The 12,701-nt window shown below is 37.0% G+C and overlaps 1 protein-coding gene across 3 annotated transcripts in view; it reads right to left on the reverse strand.

Moving 5' to 3' along the window:
- IFT74 (intraflagellar transport 74) overlaps positions 1 to 12,701 on the reverse strand; it is a 131,199-nt gene that overhangs the window by 92,278 nt on the left and 26,220 nt on the right. For all 3 annotated transcript variants that reach the window (NM_001133674.2, XM_063713910.1, XM_063713911.1), the window contains 5 exon segments: positions 3,077 to 3,138; positions 4,550 to 4,609; positions 8,701 to 8,761; positions 8,905 to 9,003; positions 12,626 to 12,674. In NM_001133674.2, the coding sequence (NP_001127146.1) occupies positions 3,077 to 3,138; positions 4,550 to 4,609; positions 8,701 to 8,761; positions 8,905 to 9,003; positions 12,626 to 12,674 (331 nt within the window).

A 12,701-nucleotide genomic window follows, 5' to 3' on the forward strand; every position in this document is an offset into this window, starting at 1 on the left:
ATATAATCGCAAATGAGCAAAGACTACACTTAAGCTTTTATATTCAAGGGCCTCTATTGAATATGGGGTATTCAATAAATATCTGACTACACAAAGAAAAATAAATGGGTATAAAATTATAATTACATATATTTTTACAGGACAACTGATCTTGACTAATACTAACTAGAAAGTGCAGGATTAGAAGAGAATCATTAGTTCAAGCAAGACTGTGAAACTGAATTAAAGCCAGGTGTCTTACATATTGTTGTAGTAATCTATTGAGGCTGTTTATTATAACCAACTTTTTATAGAAGAGTTTTCCATAATAAACCAGATGGTCAGACCACACTAAATGGTTGTATTGAAAGAGAAGAGAATGAAAACAGAAGCTTTTTACACCTGCCTTCTCGAGGTATGGCATTTCTTGGTCACTCTGAATGTGTAGAGTCAAGATAGATCTTTGTGTTATTGAGATGTTGGCCATCTGGTTAACACAAGACATAAATCTATTCTACTGCTGTATAGAAAAGTAACCTTCATAACAATAATTTTTTTTTTTTTTTTTTTTTTGAGACGAAGTCTCGCCCTGTCATCCAGGCTGGAGTGTAGTGGTGCAGTCTCAGCTTACTGAACCCTCTGCCTCCTTGGTTCAAGTGATTTGCATGCCTCAGCCTCCCGAGTAGCTGGGATTACAGGCACCTGCCACCTCACCCAGCTAGTTTTTATATTTTTAGTAGAGACAGGGTTTCGCCATGTTGGCCAGGCTGGTCTTGAACTCCTGACCTCAGGTGATCCACCCACTTCAGCCTCCAAAAGTGCTGGGATTACAGGCATGAGCCACTGCACCTGGACAATTTTTGTTCTTAATTTCAATTTCTGCCTAAAACAGACAAGAGAACCAATTTCACTCAGCCTCAATTACAAATTACAGACAGAGTTTTTAAATGGTTTGGATGTATCTTCAGGACAAATTACCATATTTGAAGATTTTCCTTAATCAAAAAAACCAAATAGATGTAAAAATCTATGACATTCTTAAACTTTTGTTCTTAAAATTATGTTTTCAGATGAAATATCTGTAAAATATGTAAATATAATATTTAAAACCTGACCTAGGTATTATATAACTTTGAGATAAATGATGAAATAAATGAGAACTTAAATGTTCTAAACTCTTTAAGGCCTTCAGGGGATTACAGCTTATATATTTCTCTCTTTTTTTTTTTGAGACGGAGTCTCGCTCTGTCGCCAGGCTGGAGTGCAGTGGCACGATGGCGCAACCTCAGCTAACTGCAACCTCTGCCTCCCAGGTTCAAGTGATTCTCCTGCTTCAGTCTCCCGAGTAGCTGGGACTACAGGCCCGCGCCACCACGCCCAGCTAATATTTGTATTTTTAGTAGAGATATGGTTTTACCGTGTTGGCCAGGATGGTCTTGATCTCCTGAATTCATGATCCACCCGCCTCGGCCTCCCAAAGTGCTGGGATTACAGGTGTGAACCACCACACTGGCCTATAGCTTATATATTTCTTATTCTTTGAAGTACCTAAGAGAGTATCTTATATATAGTAAATGATAAATATTTGCTAAATGGATTAAAACCAGGATAACCAAAAAAAAAAAAAAAAAAAAAAAGGAACGTTTTCAAGTAAGAGCTTGGTTACCATGAACAAAATTTTCCTTGTAAAAGGAAAAAGACTGCTAGTATTTTGAGTTTATAAGATATCACTTTACAGCAGCATCAAATGATAGATGGTGGCCGGGTATAATGGTTCACGCCTGTAATCCCAACACTTGAGGAGGCCAAGGTAGGAGGACTGCTTGAGACCAGGAGTTTGAGACTAGCCTGAGCAACGTAATAAGACCCCGTCTCCACAAGAAACAAAATATTAGCTGGGCATAGTGGCATGCACCTGTAGTCTCAGCTACTTGGAGAGCTGAGGCAACATCGCTTGAACCCAGGAGTTCAAGGCTGCAGTGAGCCATGAGCATGCCACTTCAATTCAGCCAGGGCAACAGAGCAAAACTCTACTTAAAAAAAAAAAGACAGGGGAAAAGAGATTCTTGTTTTTAATCAACAGAAGAATTACATTTATCTTTCAAATGTTTTATCAGTATATTTTAACATCTATCCATCATCAAATATTTACTGTTTTATGCAGAGGTAACAAGACAGTGTATTTGGTGTCACTGAATTTTGGTAATTGAATATGGTAATTTGGGTTTATTATTGTCTTTCCTCTCAAAGAGACTAATATTAACAAATTTCTGGGAGAGAATGTGCTTGTATGTATATTTACACAACATAGCCCATTGTCTGTGTTTGTGTTGCCTTAGAATAAATAATTCAGGAATAAAATTTGTATTGGTTCTAAATTAATTATTCTTCATCAACTTTTTGACCTTAGAACCAACACAAGTTTTATTCTTGAATCATTCAGGATTTTATCTGAGTATCCGTAGTTAACTCAAGCTGTGCATACCCAGCCTAGAATATGGACCCATCCCAAACAACTGACAAAACACAAATAAGTTAACTACATCACGTCTATTATTATCTTTGTAGGCATTACTCCCACTGCCACAATTACTTTATTTCCAGCGTTAGTTGGTATTTAGTCTTTAGACAGGTTACATATAAAGATACACATATAGTCTATATATGATGTAGATTGCTAATATAACTATTAAATATCAATGCTAATGAAATAATGTAAATAGCTTCCTAATGAATAATGTGTCTTTCACTAGATTGGGGATGAAACACCAAAATTCAAATTAGTTAAAAGCCCACGTTAAAACTAAAAATAGTAGATATAAAGATGTTCTTATCCATCATAAGTTTTCAGCTCCTAACAGCATAAATCCTATTTATATAAGCTATGTAGTAATAGTCTTTATACAGAATTTAGCTATTTAATGGTAAATGAAGATAACAGAAGTATAAGCAACAAAATTTGTGTTGTAAATATTTTTAAATGAAAAACGCAATGGGGAAATTGTTAAGAAAATTTACAAGGAAATAACTGGATCACAACTTAAACTACCTAATAAAGCTTACTTACGAATCTGATTTTTAAATTAGCTATACTTACGCTTGTCTTTCAGTAAATATGACATCCAAACTTTGTGTTTCTCGATCATTCTGAGCTTTAACCTGAATAAAGTTAACACATAAGTTAGTAAGAAATAAATATTAAACCAAATTTTTTCTTTGTAGGTTATTTTGGCTACTAACTAAATGAGAAATTATTATAATTATCCTAGTGCCACATACAAAGTTTAAGAAGAAAAAGTAATTGTCTTATTTAACAAACAATATCAGATTTTTAAAAAGTCTTTTTAAGAAGCATTGTAATCTTATACCAAAAATATTCATGGTTCTTCAGTGATCTGTCAAACAATTCAATGTAAATCCAATTTATGTAAACAGCATTCAAAGAATGTATTGAGTGTTCAATAAATATTTGATTAGTAATATGTTAAATTTAGAGCCACCACAAGTTTTATCCTGAACCATTCAGGATATTATCTGAGTACACCTAATTAACTCTACCTGTGCATACCCAGCCTAGAAAACGGACCCCCCATCCCAAACAACTGACAAAACACATAAGGTTTTGACTTTTTATACCTGGCATTGAAATAAGATTCTTAATTAGTGAATTCTTTGTGTTCTAAAGCTAAAAGTAACTAAATTATCATGGTTTTAGAACCCTAAATTTAGAAGAGTCATTTTATAAATCCTATGTCTTCACAGAATAGTCTTTACTCATGTAAATAAATTATAAACTATATAAATTATAAATTATAAATTATATGTTATTTTCATCCAAATGCTTATAATCAAAATAAGCTAGCTATTAACATATTTTATTGTTTTCTACCAAATAATCTAAGAACATTGAATACAAATTTGTTTTTGTTTTATTTTAGAATCAGAGGTACATGTGCAGGTTTGTTACATGGATATATTGTATAATGGTAAGGTTTGGGCTTCTAGTGAACCCATCACCTAAATAATGAACACTGTACCCGCTAGGTAATTTTTCCACCCTTATTGCCCTCCTACCATCCCCCTTTTTGGAGTCCCCAGTGTTATGCCCATGTTAAACACAAATTCTCATTTACCAATCAAAAATTAATATTTTACGTCTGGAGTCATATCTATTCATTTTTCTCCACTGGTGACAAAAACTATGTAAAGTTATCATTTGTCACATTGAGTATTCATCAATATTTGTGCTTAAACTAAGCCAGAAATATTATAAACTAATATATATAAGGAAACGGAGATGGCACTCCCTAACTAATGTTGCACGTGACACCAGTTCAAACACAGTATACAGTCACTAAACATCCACTTAGGAAAGCCAACCAACAGGAAGAAAATTTAAAAGAGCAACTAAGGGAGCTCAAGGAATACATAATAGTGGTATTTACAATCAGAGTAATATTCATTTCTATAGCACTTAAGGTTTTATCAAACTATTTCTAGATATAAATGCTTTGTTTTGTAGGATATGACTTACATAGATCAATTTGCTTATATTTATAAATTTTCTTACCATATTGTAATCATTCATTACTTCTTCCATTTCAGTGTTGGTATTAAGTTTATCTACCAACTAAAAACAAAAATACAAACAAACAAACACCATTTTGTTAGTCTTTACACATGTTCTCTATAATTAATAATATAGGTATTCAGTCTTACAAAAAATGAGTAGTAACTTAAGTATTAATACTTTTGAATATTTTCTGTTTTAAGATAAAAACAAATATTGAGCTACCTAAGTAAGCATATATTATGCACCTGGCCAATAAACAAATTACATTTTTAACATGGATAAATGAGCAGTAATAAACTACTCTTCCTGCATATTATACCTTGTGGAGCTTTGCCTGCTCTGAAAAGATGGCTGAGCTTATAAATAAGGGTCTGGAACAGACAAGAGTTTTGGAAAGATCTATCACTCTCTCTTCCCCTGCCAATATCGCCAAGGAGAGAGCAGTGTTAGTAGATTTACAAATTTACACTAGTAAGCCGGGCTCGGCGGCTCAGGCCTGTAATCCCAGCACTTTGGGAGGCTGACGCGGGCAGATCACCTGAGGTCAGGAGTTCAAGAACAGCCTGACCAACACGGAGAAACCCCGTCTCTACTAAAAATACAAAATTAGCATGGCGTGGTGGCACATGCCTGTAATCCCTGCTACTAGAGAGGATGAGGCAGGAGAATCGCTTGAACCCAGGAAGCGGAGGTTGCAGTGAGCCGAGATGGCGCCACTGCACTCCATCCTGGGCAACAAAAGCAAAATTCCATCTCAAAACAAAAAACAAAAAACAAATTTACACTAGTAAAAACGTAAAAAGATGTTCTTTATATTCTAATAATTAGAAAAAAGTCAAAAGGGCTTGCACAGATGGAACAGTAGTAAGCCTACTTCAAAAAGTTAGGCAAGGATATCAGTTGTCAACATGGGATATTTACCTAGTGTCAAACACTATTATATATGTATTAACTCAATTTTTACAATTACTGTATGAAGTAGATATGATTGTACACATTTTACAGAAAAAGAAATTTAGCAAGCGATAGAGCCAGAATGTGAACACAGGGTCTACTAAAAGCAAACTATTTGGGTATAAGGTATATCACATTTTTCATTTATGATATAAATAATAAGTGCTAATAAGACCTAACATTTATTGAGTGCTAACTATATGTCAGATACCCAGCTAACGGCTCTGTATCAGGTATTAGCTCATTAAATCTATAAATAGCATATTTTACATGGTAGTATTTTTATATGAATATGCCTAATTTGTTCCAGCATAACTAAAACTCCCTTTCATCTAATGTCATTTCATACCTTTAAAAACTACTTTTCTCGGCCGGGCGCGGTGGCTCATGCCTGTAATCCCCGCACTTTGGGAGGCTGAGGCGGGCGGATCACGAGGTTAGGAGTTCGAGATCAGCCTGGCCAACATGGTGAAACCCCTTCTCTACTAAAAATACAAAAATCAGCCAGGCACCGTAATCCCAGCTACTCAGGAGCGCGCCTGTAATCCCAGCTGGTGGCACGCGCCTGTAATCCCAGCTACTCAGGAGGCTGAAGCAGGATAATCACTTGAACCCAGGAGGCGGAGGTTACAGTGAGCCAAGATCACGCCACTGCACTCCAGCCTGGATGACAGAGCGAGACTCCATCTCAAGAAAAACAAAAAAACAAAATAAACTATTTTGCTCATATTTAAAACAGAACATCATTTACTAAAGAAAATCCCAGTGAATAATGGGCTCTACAAAATGTTTGTGATGAATTGTGTAGTCCAGCAAATTTAAGAATTATAAGAGGGCTGGGTGCAATGGCTCACGCTTATAATCCCAGCACTTTGGGAAGCTGAAGCATGAGGATCACTTAAGCCCAGGAGTTTAAGACCATTGTGGGCAACACAGCAAGACCCCATCTCTCCAAAAAATTTAAAAATTAGCCAGGCATGGTGGCATGCACCTGTAGTCCCAGCTACTTGGGAGGCTGATGCAGGAAGCTACTTGGGAGGCTGCCCAGGAGTTTGAGGCTGCAGTGAACTACAATCATGCTACTGCACTTCAGCCAGGGCAACAGAGCAAGACCCTATCTCTAAAAAAATTAAAAAATAAAAATAGTCCAGGCACAATGACTCAAGCCTGTAATCCCAGCACTTTGGGAGACCAAGGTAGGCAGATCACTTGAGCCCATGAGTTTGAGACCTGTATGGGCAACATGGCCAAACCTCATCTCAACAAAAAAATACAAAAAATTAGCCTGGTGTGATGGCATGTGCCTGTAGTCCCAGCTGCTTGGGAGGCTGAGGTGGGAGGATCAATTGAGCTCAGAAAGTCTAGGCTGCAGCGAGCCATGATTGAGCCACTGCATTCCAGCTCGGGCAACAGAGCAAGACTGTCTTGAAAAAAAAAAAACAAAAAAAAAACAAACAAAACCCACCACCACCACCAATAACAACAACAAAAACAAAAATAAAAAGTTATACTATAATTAGCAAAATTTTTGATAAGCACAAGGTAACACTATCAAGTAGGTATATCATAACTTATCCTAACCATTATGATAGAATGTTTATTTCTTGTAACACTATTTCTTAATAAGGGTAGTGAGATAAAAATTTGTCTTTTTCATTAAATCCAGAAATCACTGCTGCTAAAGCACCTAAAGAGTTAGAAAAAAGAAAATTCTGACACTAGAAATTTTCATGGGGCCAATATCACCCAAGGACTGAGCAGTTATCAATACTGCCAGGGGGATTGTTTCTTCTGAAAGTCCACAGGTAGAAGCATCTTTGGTGGAACCTATATCATGTTATATACTCTATTTTGACAATGTACACAATATTTCAAGTAAAACATAGAGATAGTGGCAATCTGTATGTTAAATAATTAAATTTCAAAATTTTCAAGATGACAACACTCGATAAAAAATGTGTTTTTAAAGCAATGATCACTGATAGGACCAATAAATTTTAGCTACTTTTAAAATTATTTAAATTATTATTTTAATATATTTTAGGGAGAAAAGCATGTGTGCATTTGTGTATGTGTCAGTAAACGTATTTTAAAAAAACAATGGAAGAATATATATTAATCTGTTAAGCCAAGTTATTTCTGGGGAGGGAAATGAAGCAGAAAGTAAAGGGATACTTTCTTTGTTCTATTTTTTATGGTTTCATCTTTCACAATAAGTATGTATTCATGTATTATTTGATATTTTAAATAATAAATTAACAAATATATTTTTTCATCAAATGTTTTATAGTTTTTGAAATTTTTGAAATTTGTATTTTAGGTTCAGGGGTACATGTGCAGGTTTGTTTTACAGATAAACTGTCATGGGGGTTTGTTGTGCAGATTATTTCATAACCTAGGTAATTAAGCTAATACCCATTAGTTATTTTTTCTGATCCTTTCCCTCCTTCCAGCCTCCAACCTCAAGTAGATCCCAGTATCTGTTGTTCCCATCTATGTGTTATCATTTAGCTCCCACTGGTAAGAGAGAACATGCAGTATTTGGTTTTCTTTTCCTGCGTTAGTTTGCTAAGGATAATGACCCCCAGCTCCATCCGTGTTCCTGCAAGGGACATGATGTTTTCCTTTTTTATGACTGCATAGTATTTCACGGTATATGTACCATGTTTTCTTTACCCAATCTGCCACTGATGGGCATTTAGGTTGATTCCATGTCTTTGGTACTGTAAACAGTGCTCCAATGAACACACATGTGCATGTGTCTTTATGGTAAAATGATTTATATTCCTTTGGGTATACATCCAAGTAATGGGATTGATGGGCTGAATGGTAGCTCTGGTCTCAGCTTTTTGAGGAATTGTCACACTGCTTTCACAGTGGTTGAACTAATTTACACTCTCACCAACAGTGTATAAGCATTCCCTTTTCTCTGCAACTTCACCAGCATCTGTTATTTTTGACTTCTTAGTAATAGCCATTCTAACTGGTGTGAGACGGTATCTCATTATTCTTTTGATTTGCATTTCCCTAATGATCAGTGATGATGAGCTTCTTTTCATATGCTTGTTGGCTGCATGTTTATCTTCTTTTGAAAAGTATCTGTGCGTGTCCTTTGCCTACTAATGTATTTTTAAAGCAGTAGTAAAAACTAATGAAAATATTAACAGTAAATTCTCTTAGAAAAGATAAAATACCATGTTGTAGTCTGCTAGTTGTCCTTGAAGCTCTTTTATTTCAACAGCTAAAGTCTCAGCCCTGCAAGCATAAAATAAATACATTCACAAATATGTACATAAAAATATACAGAAGAAAATGAACATTACAAACAATATGGATAGCTACAAATTTAGTATTATAAGTACAAAATACTGAATGAATACTGAATACTTATTACTCACCTCTTTTCATATGACAAATATACTGAATTCTCTTGATTGTACATTTCTATTCCCTTCTGAAGTTTATTAACTTCAGTTGTAAGTTCACTTATTTTACTTCTATTAGAAAAGAAATAAGAATGTCACCAATACTTTTAATCCAGAAAACTCTAGTTAAGCAAAATTTAAACTTTCCATTAATAAGTAATAATAATATAAATAGTTTTGTGAAATTCACTAAAAGAATGCAAAAAGTTTAGGTGGCTTATTTCATTAAGAATGAGGTATATTCCGGCTGGGTGCAGTGGCTCAAGCCTGTAATCCCAACACTTTGGGAAGCCGAGGCAGGCGGATCACGTGAGGTCAGGAGTTCAAGACAAGCCTGGCCAATATGGTGAAACCCCATCTCTACTCAAAATACAAAAATTAGCTGGGCATGGAGGCACACGCCTGTAGTCCCAGTTACTAGGGAGGCTGAGGCAGGAGAATAGCTTAAACCTGGGAGGTGGAGACTGTAGTGAGCCGAGATCGTGCCACCACATTCCAGCCTGGGAGACAGAGGGAGACTCCATCTCAGAAAAAAAAAAAAAAAAAAAGAATGAGGTATATCCCATCCTATTCTACTCAACTGATGAGAAACTGACATAGATTCATTATGAAAGATGAAATAGAACCAGAATGAAAGCCTGGTCAAATTAGTACAAGCCACAGGCAGATGTAGGTGCTTAACTGTCATCATCACAGCTGCTACTACCCTCTAGAGCACAGTTTCTCAACAGTAGCACTAATGACATTTTGGGTCAGTGATTAGCACTTAGTGTTGAGCACTATCTTGTACACTGTAGGATGTTTACCAGCATCCTGGATCTGAGTATCAGTAGCACTTCCTCCAACCTCACTTGTGACAACCAGAAAAACATGTATAGAAATTGCCAAATGTTCCCTGGGGGCAAAATCACCACCAGTTGAGAACCACTGCTCTGGAGCCAGACAATTACACAAATAGCTAGAACTATTCTTTGATGTGGAAGCACAAATCCTGGGGGAGAAAGGCAATGCAATCATTAGGAATAAGTATATTTCCTTTCCTTCTTTTGATTAAAAAGTGGCTGAATGTCAGAGATACTAAACAACTGATGGCCTTACTATCTTTCTTACTACTCTTAGCTTTGAGAACAGATAGGGGGAAACCATACTTTTCTTAATTGCCTTCTAGGAGTTTGAGACAATAGGATCCAGGTAACTGAGAAATAAAAGAAAACAGGGCTTTCAGGGCATGATGAGAGGGTGGATTAAACAAAAGAGAAATAAAAGAGAAGGAAGATACAAATAATGTGCCAAAAAGAAAATAAGGTAAAATGGGAAGATGGAGATAGGACAGTAGAACAAGTAAGTGGAAAAATGGTAAGAATAAGAAAAAGTCATTGATTTAGAGATGCATCCCCAGAGACATATAACAAAAGTTTATGAGGCCAAGTGCGGCAGCTCACGCCTGTAATCCCAGCACTTTGAAAGGCATAGGCAGGTGCATTACCTGAGGTCAGGAGTTCAAGACTAGCCTGGCCAAAATGGTGAAACCCCCATCTCTACTAAAAATACAAAAATTAGGCCAGGCGCAGTGGCTCACCTGTAATCCCAGCACTCTAGGAGGCCAAGGTGGGCAGATCACCTGAGGTTGGGAGTTCGAGACCAGCCTGACCAACATGGAGAAACCCCGTCTGAACTAAAAATACAAAATTAGCTAGGTATGGTGGCGCACACCTGTAATCCCAGCTACTTGGGAGGCTGAGGCAGGAGAATCACTTGAACCCGGGAGGCGGAGGTTGCAGTGCCAGAGATCAGGCCATTGCACTCCAACCTGGGCAACAAGAACAAAACTCTGTCTCAAAAAATAATAATAATAATACAAAAATTAGCCAAGTGTGGTGGCAGGCACCTGTAATCCCAGCTACTCGCAGATTACAGGCACGAGGCTGAGGCAAGAGAATCACTTGAATCCGGGGGGCAGAAGTTGCAGTGACAAGAGATCCCATCATTGCACTCCAGCTTGGGTGACAAGCAAAACTCCATCCCAAAAAAAAAAAAAAAAGCTTATGAATTAATTAAAATTAGGCCACATTGGTAGCAACTGACCAAATACATACTCATGTAAAACTTACTGATTAATATAACATAAATAAGTATACATATTTTCCCTTTCTTATTAGATGTAGCTGGTAACATTTTAATGATATGAGCAACACATTTCAGATTAATTACTGAAAAAAAACATAAAAGATTATTCTTGGCCAGGCGCAGTGGCTCATGCCTGTAATTTCAGCACTTTGGGAGGCAGAGGCAGGTGCATCACCTGAGGTCAGGAGTTTAAGACCAGCCTGGCCAATATGGTGAAAACCCATCTCCACTAAAAAATACAAAAATTAGCCAGGCATGGTGGCGCACACCTGTAGTCCCAGCTACTCAGGAGGCTGAGGCAGGAGAATAGCTTAAACCCGGAAGGCAAGGGTTGCAGTGAGCTGAGATCACGCCACTGCACTCCAGCCTGGGCGATAGAGTAAGACTCCATCTCAAAAAAAAAAATTATTCTTATCATTAAATGAAAAAAGTGAACTTTTAAAATGCTACAAGGGGTTGGGCGCGGTGGCTCATGCCTGTAATCCCAGCACTTTGGAAGGCCAAGATGGGCGGATCATTTGAAGTCAGGAGCTCGAGACAAGCCTGGCTGACATGGTGAAATGCCACCTCTACTAAAAAACACACACAAAAAATTAGGTGAGCATGGTGGCTCACGCCTGTAATCCCAGCTATTTGGGAAGCTGAGGCAGGAGAATTGCTTAAACCTGGGAGACAGAGGTTGCAGTCAACCGAGATCATGCCACTGCACTCCAGCCTGAGCTACAGAACAAAACTCTGTCTCAAAAAAAAAAAAAAAAAAAAATGCTATGAGGCCAGGTGTGGTAGTAGCTTATGCCTATAATCCCAGCACTTTGGGAAGCTGAGGCAGGAGGATCACTTGAACCCCGGAGTTCAAGGTTGCAGTGAGCTGTGATCATGCCACTGCACTCCAGCCTGGGCAACAGAGTGAGACTCTGTCTCTAAAATATAAATAAAATAAAATAAGTATGCTATGGTTTGAATGTTTGAGTCCCTCTGAAATTCATATCAAAACTTAATCCCTAATGCAACAGTATTAAGAGGTAGGGACTTTAGGAAGTAATCAGGACATGATGACTCTGCCCTCATGGATGGGATTAGTGCCTTAGAAAAGAGTTGAAGGAAACTAGCTTGGCACCTTTGGCCCTTCCACTCTTCTGCCATGAGGACACCTTGATGGCACCATCTGTGAGAAACAGGTGCCCACCAGACACTGAAGCTGCTGGCACATTGATCTTTGACTTCCGCGTCTCCCGAACAGTAAGAAATAAATTCCTATAAGTTACCCAATCTCAGGTATTTTATTATAGCAGCACAAACAAACTGAGAGAAAATATAGCTCATGTACATGCAAATTCATAAAATTATAAATCTCAGGCTAATTATACTATCACATTTATTTTACAGCATAGCCAAATTAACCAGAAATTGTTAGAATACAAAATAATTTTTAGAAATCAATAGACACCTAATTATCCTAATAAGTGCCATAGCTAAAACTTCATATTAAAGTTATATACTCTATTTTGACAGAAGGTACACAATATTTCGAGTAAAACATACGGATGAAAAGACATGTTTAACATACCTAAGAAGCCCAAGATAGTAAGATTTGTCTAAAATTTGCCTCTGGGGACCTAAAAAAAATGTTTTAAGTGTTAGTG

This window comes from Pongo abelii, chromosome 13 (genome assembly GCF_028885655.2).
Source record: "Pongo abelii isolate AG06213 chromosome 13, NHGRI_mPonAbe1-v2.0_pri, whole genome shotgun sequence".
NCBI lineage: Eukaryota > Metazoa > Chordata > Mammalia > Primates > Hominidae > Pongo > Pongo abelii.